This window comes from Schistosoma haematobium, chromosome 3 (assembly GCF_000699445.3).
Source record: "Schistosoma haematobium chromosome 3, whole genome shotgun sequence".
Lineage (NCBI taxonomy): Eukaryota > Metazoa > Platyhelminthes > Trematoda > Strigeidida > Schistosomatidae > Schistosoma > Schistosoma haematobium.
The window spans coordinates 29,397,256-29,412,112 of NC_067198.1; the positions used below are offsets into that span (position 1 = coordinate 29,397,256).

General features: G+C 34.2%; 1 protein-coding gene across 2 annotated transcripts in view; it reads left to right on the top strand.

Annotated features, from left to right (window-relative positions):
* Window positions 1-14,857, top strand: part of MS3_00005463 (uncharacterized protein) — an 84,058-nt gene that overhangs the window by 56,456 nt on the left and 12,745 nt on the right. For both annotated transcript variants that reach the window (XM_051213535.1, XM_051213534.1), the window contains 3 exons: window positions 6,938-8,061; window positions 9,212-9,335; window positions 10,400-10,760. In XM_051213535.1, the coding sequence (XP_051069524.1) occupies window positions 6,938-8,061; window positions 9,212-9,335; window positions 10,400-10,760 (1,609 nt within the window). The remainder of the gene's footprint in view (window positions 1-6,937; window positions 8,062-9,211; window positions 9,336-10,399; window positions 10,761-14,857) is intronic.

Genomic DNA, 14,857 nt, shown 5'->3' on the forward strand with positions numbered 1-14,857 from the left:
GAGGTCATTACTTCCAAATTCATTATGAATCTCGTTAGTAGATAATGAGTCATTAAGAAAGTCAACGCCTAACAAAATTAAATTAGATTTTTGACCATCATTTGAAACAGCCGACATATTTTCTTCATTGTTATAAGAAGTTTCATTAAAATTATATGTATTATTCTGAGAACCAATATTTGGTACATTGTCATTAGAAATCGGATAAGTCGACTCAATATCAATTTCTGTCTTCCGGTGATTTCGAGTAACATCTGGTACAATTGGGTTCATCGTGTTGCTCCAGTTATTTTCTGAATACGAGTCCCCACAGCTTTCTCGACTAATAGCACGTGGATCACAATTTTGTTCGAGCTGGAGTTTATTTTCAGAGCTAGACAGAACCAGTAGCGTTTCATTCAATTCTGGACTCTGGGCTTCATCTACAGGATCTGGTTCTTGATCATCTGGTATTGTCACAACTTCATGAGCATTTAGAACAGTATTTTCTTGCTGTGAGCCGGATACGTTACAAATATTACGTTCTGATTCAGGTATAAAGGGATGTGAATCCTCCACAGGATATGCTTCTGAATTGTCCATTGCTGCACCATTATCTGCAACATAAATAGATTCCTTATTTTCTGGTTGAATGAAAAGTCTGCCCAAAACTGTTTCAAATAGTTGTTGTTGCAAGGCTAACATCTGCTGGTTCTGTTGTTGTTGGAAGGCTAACATCTGCTGGTGCTGTAGCTGTAATATTAACTGCAACTGTTCTAAAGAAATCGACATTTTTTTGTGCCAATAATAATATTAACTCCAAAAATCACCGGCAATTATTACAGCTAATTTATTTCCAAAATCTGAGTCACCACTTGTCGTATTATTATTTTTTCGTTGTTGCCAAAATCCCCGTCGCCAATTGTTATGACCTTGGATGTCTGGTTTTTCTATCGCACGATTTATCTACCAATCCGAATACGACTTATACGAATCTTCACACTAGGCCAACCAATGACGTTCAACCGGTGTGGGCAGTTTAGCGTCCTTATTGGTCCTATGTCCTACGAGCCCTTCCACTTGAGTACAGAACACAATACCAGCTTCCGAATCAGAGCAGATCGTTTATTTCAGGCATACTTGGTTTATATATCAATCACACAGACCACAACGTACCATAAAATAGGAAATAATATTTGTACACAAATAAGCCCAAAAAGTGGCTGTGAATGTGGGAGGCAGTAGTTAATAAACTGAACATAACTTAAGAACCGTAAATCGTACAATAATAAATTATAGGTCAAAATAAAGCTTATCATAAAAGGAATATAAATATACATAGTGTAATTGTTGAGTAGTTATACAATAAGAATGTTTATAGAATATTAGTCCATGAATAGTCCTCGGAAGTTACCTGTTATTTAATCTTCACCGGATATAACACCTCCCCTTTTTTAAGATTCCAAGTTTAGATTCTGATTTTAGAAAAATTATGTGTAACTATAAATACTCCAACATTCTCCTCCTCCTCCTCCTCCGCGAAATAATGTTGGGTCCTTATGTCTCCAAATTACAACTAATAGGACTTTGATTAAACCATGTTTCTCGTATTGAATGGAGAATCCACTAAAAATGACTAGATGATGATGAACGACCATCGACTTGAGGTCATTACTTCCAAATTCATTATGAATCTCGTTAGTAGATAATGAGTCATTAAGAAAGTCAACGCCTAACAAAATTAAATTAGATTTTTGACCATCATTTGAAACAGCCGACATATTTTCTTCATTGTTATAAGAAGTTTCATTAAAATTATATGTATTATTCTGAGAACCAATATTTGGTACATTGTCATTAGAAATCGGATAAGTCGACTCAATATCAATTTCTGTCTTCCGGTGATTTCGAGTAACATCTGGTACAATTGGGTTCATCGTGTTGCTCCAGTTATTTTCTGAATACGAGTCCCCACAGCTTTCTCGACTAATAGCACGTGGATCACAATTTTGTTCGAGCTGGAGTTTATTTTCAGAGCTAGACAGAACCAGTAGCGTTTCATTCAATTCTGGACTCTGGGCTTCATCTACAGGATCTGGTTCTTGATCATCTGGTATTGTCACAACTTCATGAGCATTTAGAACAGTATTTTCTTGCTGTGAGCCGGATACGTTACAAATATTACGTTCTGATTCAGGTATAAAGGGATGTGAATCCTCCACAGGATATGCTTCTGAATTGTCCATTGCTGCACCATTATCTGCAACATAAATAGATTCCTTATTTTCTGGTTGAATGAAAAGTCTGCCCAAAACTGTTTCAAATAGTTGTTGTTGCAAGGCTAACATCTGCTGGTTCTGTTGTTGTTGGAAGGCTAACATCTGCTGGTGCTGTAGCTGTAATATTAACTGCAACTGTTCTAAAGAAATCGACATTTTTTGTGCCAATAATAATATTAACTCCAAAAATCACCGGCAATTATTACAGCTAATTTATTTCCAAAATCTGAGTCACCACTTGTCGTATTATTATTTTTTCGTTGTTGCCAAAATCCCCGTCGCCAATTGTTATGACCTTGGATGTCTGGTTTTTCTATCGCACGATTTATCTACCAATCCGAATACGACTTATACGAATCTTCACACTAGGCCAACCAATGACGTTCAACCGGTGTGGGCAGTTTAGCGTCCTTATTGGTCCTATGTCCTACGAGCCCTTCCACTTGAGTACAGAACACAATACCAGCTTCCGAATCAGAGCAGATCGTTTATTTCAGGCATACTTGGTTTATATATCAATCACACAGACCACAACGTACCATAAAATAGGAAATAATATTTGTACACAAATAAGCCCAAAAAGTGGCTGTGAATGTGGGAGGCAGTAGTTAATAAACTGAACATAACTTAAGAACCGTAAATCGTACAATAATAAATTATAGGTCAAAATAAAGCTTATCATAAAAGGAATATAAATATACATAGTGTAATTGTTGAGTAGTTATACAATAAGAATGTTTATAGAATATTAGTCCATGAATAGTCCTCGGAAGTTACCTGTTATTTAATCTTCACCGGATATAACACCTCCCCTTTTTTAAGATTCCAAGTTTAGATTCTGATTTTAGAAAAAATTATGTGTAACTATAAATACTCCAACATTCTCCTCCTCCTCCTCCTCCGCGAAATAATGTTGGGTCCTTATGTCTCCAAATTACAACTAATAGGACTTTGATTAAACCATGTTTCTCGTATTGAATGGAGAATCCACTAAAAATGACTAGATGATGATGAACGACCATCGACTTGAGGTCATTACTTCCAAATTCATTATGAATCTCGTTAGTAGATAATGAGTCATTAAGAAAGTCAACGCCTAACAAAATTAAATTAGATTTTTGACCATCATTTGAAACAGCCGACATATTTTCTTCATTGTTATAAGAAGTTTCATTAAAATTATATGTATTATTCTGAGAACCAATATTTGGTACATTGTCATTAGAAATCGGATAAGTCGACTCAATATCAATTTCTGTCTTCCGGTGATTTCGAGTAACATCTGGTACAATTGGGTTCATCGTGTTGCTCCAGTTATTTTCTGAATACGAGTCCTCACAGCTTTCTCGACTAATAGCACGTGGATCACAATTTTGTTCGAGCTGGAGTTTATTTTCAGAGCTAGACAGAACCAGTAGCGTTTCATTCAATTCTGGACTCTGGGCTTCATCTACAGGATCTGGTTCTTGATCATCTGGTATTGTCACAACTTCATGAGCATTTAGAACAGTATTTTCTTGCTGTGAGCCGGATACGTTACAAATATTACGTTCTGATTCAGGTATAAAGGGATGTGAATCCTCCACAGGATATGCTTCTGAATTGTCCATTGCTGCACCATTATCTGCAACATAAATAGATTCCTTATTTTCTGGTTGAATGAAAAGTCTGCCCAAAACTGTTTCAAATAGTTGTTGTTGCAAGGCTAACATCTGCTGGTTCTGTTGTTGTTGGAAGGCTAACATCTGCTGGTGCTGTAGCTGTAATATTAACTGCAACTGTTCTAAAGAAATCGACATTTTTTTGTGCCAATAATAATATTAACTCCAAAAATCACCGGCAATTATTACAGCTAATTTATTTCCAAAATCTGAGTCACCACTTGTCGTATTATTATTTTTTTCGTTGTTGCCAAAATCCCCGTCGCCAATTGTTATGACCTTGGATGTCTGGTTTTTCTATCGCACGATTTATCTACCAATCCGAATACGACTTATACGAATCTTCACACTAGGCCAACCAATGACGTTCAACCGGTGTGGGCAGTTTAGCGTCCTTATTGGTCCTATGTCCTACGAGCCCTTCCACTTGAGTACAGAACACAATACCAGCTTCCGAATCAGAGCAGATCGTTTATTTCAGGCATACTTGGTTTATATATCAATCACACAGACCACAACGTACCATAAAATAGGAAATAATATTTGTACACAAATAAGCCCAAAAAGTGGCTGTGAATGTGGGAGGCAGTAGTTAATAAACTGAACATAACTTAAGAACCGTAAATCGTACAATAATAAATTATAGGTCAAAATAAAGCTTATCATAAAAGGAATATAAATATACATAGTGTAATTGTTGAGTAGTTATACAATAAGAATGTTTATAGAATATTAGTCCATGAATAGTCCTCGGAAGTTACCTGTTATTTAATCTTCACCGGATATAACACCTCCCCTTTTTTTAAGATTCCAAGTTTAGATTCTGATTTTAGAAAAAATTATGTGTAACTATAAATACTCCAACATTCTCCTCCTCCTCCTCCTCCTCCTCCTCCTCCGCGAAATAATGTTGGGTCCTTATGTCTCCAAATTACAACTAATAGGACTTTGATTAAACCATGTTTCTCGTATTGAATGGAGAATCCACTAAAAATGACTAGATGATGATGAACGACCATCGACTTGAGGTCATTACTTCCAAATTCATTATGAATCTCGTTAGTAGATAATGAGTCATTAAGAAAGTCAACGCCTAACAAAATTAAATTAGATTTTTGACCATCATTTGAAACAGCCGACATATTTTCTTCATTGTTATAAGAAGTTTCATTAAAATTATATGTATTATTCTGAGAACCAATATTTGGTACATTGTCATTAGAAATCGGATAAGTCGACTCAATATCAATTTCTGTCTTCCGGTGATTTCGAGTAACATCTGGTACAATTGGGTTCATCGTGTTGCTCCAGTTATTTTCTGAATACGAGTCCTCACAGCTTTCTCGACTAATAGCACGTGGATCACAATTTTGTTCGAGCTGGAGTTTATTTTCAGAGCTAGACAGAACCAGTAGCGTTTCATTCAATTCTGGACTCTGGGCTTCATCTACAGGATCTGGTTCTTGATCATCTGGTATTGTCACAACTTCATGAGCATTTAGAACAGTATTTTCTTGCTGTGAGCCGGATACGTTACAAATATTACGTTCTGATTCAGGTATAAAGGGATGTGAATCCTCCACAGGATATGCTTCTGAATTGTCCATTGCTGCACCATTATCTGCAACATAAATAGATTCCTTATTTTCTGGTTGAATGAAAAGTCTGCCCAAAACTGTTTCAAATAGTTGTTGTTGCAAGGCTAACATCTGCTGGTTCTGTTGTTGTTGGAAGGCTAACATCTGCTGGTGCTGTAGCTGTAATATTAACTGCAACTGTTCTAAAGAAATCGACATTTTTTGTGCCAATAATAATATTAACTCCAAAAATCACCGGCAATTATTACAGCTAATTTATTTCCAAAATCTGAGTCACCACTTGTCGTATTATTATTTTTTCGTTGTTGCCAAAATCCCCGTCGCCAATTGTTATGACCTTGGATGTCTGGTTTTTCTATCGCACGATTTATCTACCAATCCGAATACGACTTATACGAATCTTCACACTAGGCCAACCAATGACGTTCAACCGGTGTGGGCAGTTTAGCGTCCTTATTGGTCCTATGTCCTACGAGCCCTTCCACTTGAGTACAGAACACAATACCAGCTTCCGAATCAGAGCAGATCGTTTATTTCAGGCATACTTGGTTTATATATCAATCACACAGACCACAACGTACCATAAAATAGGAAATAATATTTGTACACAAATAAGCCCAAAAAGTGGCTGTGAATGTGGGAGGCAGTAGTTAATAAACTGAACATAACTTAAGAACCGTAAATCGTACAATAATAAATTATAGGTCAAAATAAAGCTTATCATAAAAGGAATATAAATATACATAGTGTAATTGTTGAGTAGTTATACAATAAGAATGTTTATAGAATATTAGTCCATGAATAGTCCTCGGAAGTTACCTGTTATTTAATCTTCCTCGGATATTACGGTAACGTTGATAGCATTATGGTAAATTTTGGAGATAGTAGAGTTTTCACAGTTTAAATCGGGAAATTATTTTAGCTACATTATCATTAAAAACGTGGAAGCGCCGAATGACTGTTTTTTCTCAGTATGGGACATATCAGCAATTTGCACACACAACTCCACTTCAGAGCGTCAAATTCAAGACTTTCAGTTTGACGAGCCAACGCTTAACCTCTAGACCTCTATAGTATGAAAATAATGGTGGTAATCATATATTTCTAATCAGCCTTCGAGGATACTAACGGACTAAAGCAAGGGCCGTTTGGTAAAACACAAGCGTATTTTTTTCACATAGTTGGTCAATATTTCAATATTGGTAGTGGATGTTCCACAACTATCCTTAATGATATTCTTCCTTCTTACTCAGTGGATCGTTGAATCTTGATTGAGTTATTTAACAACATATAACTCATACAAAAAAATTCTATGTATTATACTTTTCATAAAATATCTGTGTTATTCACCGGTTTTATGTATTTTATAAATTGTCTGCAAGCTGATGTTGTGTTTTATCATTTTTTGTTGAATATTTAGGAGCATACTATAACAATGATTCAAGACCATTTTTAAGTGGCTCAAATAAGTTAACATCAACTGCATCAATGGCTGCAGCAGCTGCAGCCGCGGCTGTTACCGCAGCTGATCGTCACTGGAGACAAATGGAAAATATTAAATATACTAATCATCACCATCCACAACAAGTGTATGAACGTGGTCAATTTAAGTCTAAAGATGAATTTGATCTGCAAGGTAATCTAAACAGAATTAATTCAAAAATGGATACCAATTTCAGTGGCCATGATGATGATGAGGATTCCAGTGAAGAATCAAAACAATCCGATTCAAACGAACATAGTTCTAATGAAGATGAAGAAAGTTCTCCAGCTGATGGACCTTTATTTAATTCAGGAGAACATTTAATAAATGGTGAAAACATTCCAAATTCAAATCATGGAACGTTTCATAAAAAAAATCTGTTAGGAAATCACCAAGGTAAAGAGTACTCGGAATCGATAAGGAATAACAAGCGAAGAAAGACTATATCTATTGAACGTCAGAAAAACGAACAACTTCTGAGACAATATGTATTAGATGCTTGTTCGGTTTTATCTATGTTAGACCGTCGAATCGGTGGTCGACAAACTCGTTTGATAATATGTGTTAACGCGATCACCGGGACAGTAGAAAATTCAGCAGCGACTAAAAAACTTTTGGATTTTATGCATCTCTTAGATCATATTCTAATGAAGCCACCAACTGGAGGTAAAAGTTATGATGTCCCTTTAATTCTTGCTCCAATTGGAGCTACAGAAGGTGTAATGAATGACATACCACCTACAGTCTGGGTACCTAATGCTGTTATGATTATCGCAGCTAATATCTCAGGTATCAGTACTAATAATTCAAGAACACAAACTCTCGATTCAGTTAGTCTGAATGATCTTAACCAAATGCACCGAATGTCTTCCGCTTTGAGATTGTCTTTGTCAAATTCTTCAGGAGGATTCAATCCTAAGATTTGGTATTCTATTCATCAGTTGTGTCATTTACCCATATACATAGAAGATGAACCACTTTGTTTCAGAGTATATGATCAAATCAACGAACAACCATTTATTAGCCCTGCACGCTCAGCATCAAATGTACAACAATCGCACGTAAGTTTTAAAGTAATTGTGTAACAATATACATTGATTTAAAAATAATGATTCGTCTAACGAGTTTTATATTTAAACCCAGTTATGTAGTCCTTAAAAATTACATCACATCAATTATTTTTTGATTAGGTAAACTTCTTTCAAACGAAATAACATCTTTTACTAGCCTTCAATTTTTTCTATATAGTGATTTTGTTAAGTTATTTGAATTATGTTTTCTAAAAGCATTTTATTTCAATAATCTATAGTAGTTTGTGAAGCTGAGTATTTTAATAATTGTCAGGCACATCTTTAGGTGTTAAAATTAGATATGCTTTTGTTAATATATATATATATATATATATATATATATATATATATCACGTGGGATTCACTAGTTGTAATTTAAATGTCCGATATATTGTACATTCTAGACACTCATAAGACTGTTCTCTTTTGCTGGTGATTATTCGAGGCTGAAGTTAATTATAATTTTAAAAATAAACATAGAAAGGATATCTACTAAAAATTCATTGCTTACAATGACATTTTGAAATAATTTTCTGTATCAGCTTATTATTATTGAATCAATGTAAGAGGTATGATAGAACGAGGACACTTTGTCATACTCCGAGATGTGAACTAAACGTTTTCCAGTGCTGACATACTTCAGATCATGTTTGTCATTCATTTCCATAATTACAGCCCATAGTCCCACTAGATATAGACTTAATAACAGGATTCTAATTGGATTTCAAAGAAAATCATTTTCATATCCCTGACTGTTATGTTAATGACAGTAACTATATTTACTAAGCTACTTACTGCAAATTAAACCTCGTTTCACATGTACTTGACATACATAAAAGCTACGACTTCATCATTAAAAACAGACAAAATACGATGTTCAAAAAAATCTATGTTGTAAATCCCTATGGTATTCGAAATTTGATGAATCTACCATTTTCGCAAAAATAGTTAAAGTAGACAAAATCATACTGCCATTAATATTTCGAAAAAAACATCTAATTTTCAAATGAAGAACTAGATTCCTGACTTTATTTTATTGGTAAATGTTCTTGATACCTACCACATACATGATTACACTTATCATATTCCAAGCAATTACAATAATATACTTTTCATGTAATATTGTTTTTTTATTTTCAAGCAAGAGAAAAAGACTGAAGTGTCTCAGCCAAAATCAATGATCGATCTTTATGTGGGCAAACATGATTTATTGCATTTCAATAAAAAAAGATTTCGTCATCTTTTGACACTGACAGCTTTTACAGGTTGGTGTTTAATTCCATTTCGATTCAATATATTGGTGTTTTATTTTTAATATATCTGTCAGTCTAGTAACGTATGAATTTCCGAGAATTTTATGAATAAATAAACATCACTAGAATTCTCAGAAGGGGTTTTGTGGATATTTTAGAAATTTTACTGATTGAAATCATGAGTCAACTGAAGCTAGACCATCATGGAAAACCTGGAAGCACTGGACGGCCGTTTTGTCCTAGTATGAGATTCCTCAGCAGTGCGCATCTCCACAAGACCCCTTCTGATAATAATCATCTGCTCACTAGTGGCTGACTTCAAGAGATACTCCTGGACTTCTAGTGAGAAGCTGATACCAGTGGAGTTCAACCAGGTCTGTCGTGAGATATCAGCTCACTGAAGACAATGGTGTACGGCGGCGCAATTTCGTGGATTCGTTGAAGTTAGACATTAACACCGTTGGATGCCGGCTCAGTTGTCTAATGGTTAAGCGCTCGTGCGCGAGACTGATAGATCCTGGGTTCGAATCTCGTGGGGTGCGGGATCGTGGTTGCGCACTGCTGAAGTGTCCCACAATGGGATGGAACGGCCGTCCAGTGTTACCAGGTTTTCCATGGTGGTCTAACTTCAACTGACTCATGATTTCAATCAGTGAAATCAGTAGAGTTGTTGATATTCAAATTCTGGTTTTAACGCGATTGTAATCAAACTCATTTTGAACAAAACCGATTATGTATCAATTAACAAATTTTTCGAACAAGAAATACATGTTCAATAATGTGAAGTCATCCTCTGGTTAGAAAAACAATTTTTAAGTAAATAATAAACTAACTACCTTAGTTCACCTAAGTGTTTACAATGTGGGAAACTTAATAACTTTATTTGTTTCACAATAAACTGTAATCATTATCTTAAACTGGTTCATGTTCAGCTTTCTGAACAAATCATATCTTGTTACTGGAACTTATGAAGGTTTATTCTAAAGTAACCTTTTAATGATATTTACACGGATTCCCATTTTTCGAAAAGAGAGAAATGATTGAATTGAAATTTCTATTTTTGTGCTTTTGTTTAGGTCGTATGGTGAAACTGGATAGATTATTCACCCAACGGATTATTTATCAAAGTGGTCAAAAAAGTTTATCATATCTAAGTGCTTTACAATATTTTGCTAACGAACCTTCGTTAAATACACTTGTGATGTGGTTATGCTTTTTAACACATTGGCCATTTCATGCTGCATGGTTAGGTGTATTTATTGGAAATTATCAAAAGTGTGAAATCAAAGAACGTAATAATTATTTATTAATTAATCAAACCTCGCGTTCACAACCTGAAGGTCTTAATCGAACACTAAATGATACTAATCCGTCACAATTTGGAATGGAACAATTGGCTCCAAGTTTAACTGCTCTATATTCACGTGTAATAAAAAGGTATTCAAAGACATTTCCAAATATTTCAAGTATGATATTTATTTTTTGCTTATGTTTTATATAACTGCATGTTTTCCAAACAAATTCACAATAAAATCACACGAGATCTAATACATAAAACGCTCGAATGAAATCGTTGATAATTTTGCAACAAATGGGAAAAAATCACAGATTTGTAAAATCGATGTAGAAGAATGTCCTAGATATTTGCAGAAACACAAAAACCTTTATAACTCCCATCGAATCATAAAAACATTCAATTCGAAGATTCCAGGGTTCGGCTTTTTTCATTCATGACTGGCATATTTGAGAAACACACCATTCTTGTGATTCAATGATTTTATTAAAATTCTTAATACCTAGTTAGATTTAAATAATCTCTCCACACTTTTACTACATCCTTCCTTGATTTGACTTACCCGTCTTCTATCGAATATATAATTCCGATGATGTCGTGGTAATGACCTTTAAATGTTTCCTTAACCATAAACGGATACATTTGATACATTTGATCAATAATCAGTAATATTGTTTACACACCTGCCTAACTTGATCTAGACCACGTTTGTAGGGTTGTGAAGTCATTATACTGAAGAATTTCACATTGAAACAAAGCAGCTGTCTAATATTCACACACTTCCAATGGTTTTCCCCTAAAGTTAGTCCATGATGAACAGCCTCCACAAACCACTAGCATTAATTATGCTCATTAGTCTGAAACCTACTTAATATTGAGGAGATTGTAGTCATATACAATAATGACCATTGACAAAAAAGGTAAATATTAATCTTAAATGATGTTTCTGATCCACTACATTTAGCTGATATACGCTTCGCGTATTTCCATGGTCGGACTTTTTTAAAAAAGACAATAAGTATTAATACACAATGTGTACATGGACATAATTATGAACAGTCACTGTTCATTATGATCAAGTCAAAAATATCCTATTAAAAGTATTGTATTGAATAAATTAATTCAGAAGATTGAGAGAAGTGCAAAACTCACCTATATATGTAGACTGCTAGCAAATTTTCCAAGGTTTTTCGGAATCCGTTTCTGAAGCTTGGTATTGGTCTAAATTTTAGTCACAACTCTGTGGATAAACGTGTCCGCATAAACACCACTAATTTCCTTCCTTATCTTTATTTGACCTTTGCCTACCATTCAAAATAATGATTTTCTCTCACCTTGTCAGATCAGATCAATGTCAATACAATCTCCCGATGTACTTTCATTACTACTAATAATCGATTTTTAGTGACTAATCTATCTTGTTATTTATCAAATAAAATACAAACTCACATTACCCTCTAAGTTGGATACATAAACTTAATCCCTTCCACCAAGACATTATGACTAATATCAACATTTTTATGATTTATAATAAATCTATTTTTTGTTATAATCCAATAAATAGAAAACTTGTATTTCTGAGGTTTTGTAACTTAATGTAGGCCACTTTTTCAGAGAAAATAAACCTTGGCATTGATACCAACAAATTCGCTGATTTTTAAGATTTTCCATTTCAAATATGATGCCCGTTACCACCAGCCATATACCTATACCATAATTCAAAGTTTAAATGTTCTAACTAAAGATTTTTGCTTTTAGTTCTAAAGCCTGTTAAGAAATTATCGAAATTGCGTTATTCCCATAAACACCTATTATTTAGTCATATATAAGGTTTGATATAGGAAACTTTTCTGTATTATTGACTTGTTAGAACTGTTACGATTTTGTAAGGAATTTATTTTTTTAATCACAAAATGCTATCAGAGTAAAATAATTATGACTAATCTGTAAAGATGGGATGGTTGATTCAGAATCATAGACTGAGTTAAGTTAAAACTATAAACCACATAGATTCCGACTTTAAGATTTAATGCTGTCATGCTTGGTACGTAACCTGAAGCTTACGTAGTCTATACGATCAATGAGTACGAAATTAAAATAAATAGCTTTTCAATTAACCTTATCTTTCAATGGTTGTTAAATTTTAGTCAGACTATGATGCTAAACTACATAATCTAACAATCTCTAAACCTCCTATTAACCAGAGTTAAGACTAAATAATAGTTTAGGTACGTATGCCTTTATAAAACGTTGTAAATACTCATGAAGTCAACTGGATAAGTATCCATCGCATAACTTTACAAAAACTATGAAATCTGGAAAGATTTTAAGAAAGATTGGGTAGTAGCTAGGAGTGTAATTCATGAGGACGAAACTGCCGTTCAGTGCTTCCAGGTTTTCAGTAGTGATCTAACATCAATCGAATCATGATCTCAATCAGAAACGTAATAATCTTCACAACCCCATACTGATAGATATGATGTATTAAATATTTCAACATTAACAAATTCATCTCACTGGTAATCCTAAATTCATATAAAATAACTACATATATGTAAATACGTCGGATTTGGCTTCTCTTATAGACGATTAATCTAAAGTTATGGCTATAAAAACTGGTAATTTCTTGTAAGGAGTATAATAAATTCTGATTTCTACGTTTTAATGTAAAGGAAAAATTTTTAACTAATAGTTTCTCTCATGTTTAGGTAAAATTCATCAATGGTCGGATAATCTTTTGTAAAGTCACTCACTGATTTTAGATATAATGAACGAAATATATCTTTTGTCAAGTTTAAAACTAGTGATACCTTTGATAAATATAAAAACTACATTTCCCATATGTTGTTCATCTGTAGTTGAACTTATTTAATAATTAGTAAGGAAGGGGTTTTGTGGAGATTGTAGTAATTTCAACAGTTGAGATCATGAGTAAATTGAAGCTAGACCACCATGGGAAACCTGGAGGCACTGGACGGCCGTTTTGCCCTATTGTGGGACTCCTCACCATCGCGCATCCACGACCCCGCCCAGCGGGACTCGAACCCAGGACCTATCAGTCTCGCGCCAGGCGCTTAACCAACTAGACCACTGAGCTGGCATCCAATGGTGTTAATGTCTAACTTAAACTAATTGACGAAATTGGGCGACACATCCACCATTGTCATTAGTGAGTTACTATCTCACAACTGACCCGGTTGAACTCCTCTGGACACTGCTTCTCACTAGAACCCCAGGATATACTTCTTGATGCTAGTTCAGTGTTTCTAGGTTTTCCATAGTGGTCTAGCTTCAATTGACTCATGATATCAACTGTTGAAATTAGTAAAGAATCATATGAATTGATAGTTAAATCAAATAATACTGGCAGATTTGTACAAAAACATTACATGATATCATAATCCTGAATGAAAATTAGGCATTTTGATAGCAGATGTTTAAATTCTAGACATTGTTGTACCAATGTTGATTAAACAGCAAATGGTTGTCTGACAACGTAACTATTGAAATAGGAAATGGTCTACTTGATATTGACCACGTCCCAATAGAACATTATAGATCTATATGGTGTCTTCTGATGTATTAATTTGGTATATGAAATAGCCATTAGATTATTGTGATCAAATGATTGAACTCTACCTTTTTCATTGTACTTTAATGGTCATTCTATACTAATTTACCTCGTATTGTTCACATATGAAAATATATACATTGTTGTAAATAAGTTAATAAAGTGTGGATGTTATAAAAAGATGTTTTTGAAGATCCTGAAAGGTCTATCTTGCATACGTAATCAAAAATTAGTAGTGAAACCAATCAACAAAAATATATTATATTGTGAATCAGACGTTGCTTCAAACGCAAGTGCACGAGTCATCTATGAGCTGATAACGGAAATTAACTAAACTGGTAGAGAAGATAAAATAATCTCAGCTGCATCATAAAAGGAATAGAAAATATCTATCAGATATTAATTTACTGTTAAAGATTGGAAATATTTCTTTTGTATCTGGGATTCATCTTGTAGATAACGAGTATGAGAAATTGTGAAAGTGGAAACAAAATCCATGTAATCAAAACTATTTGATTTTTCAATAGGTGACGCTGACGCTGTTTTTTCTTGAGTTACAACATGTTGTATGTGGTCTTCGTTCTGGTGTTAAAGTTAAGTGAGGAAAATGGCTGCTGCAGCAGCTAATAAACTTACATAAGCGCACAGAAATAATTGGATGAGAAATTA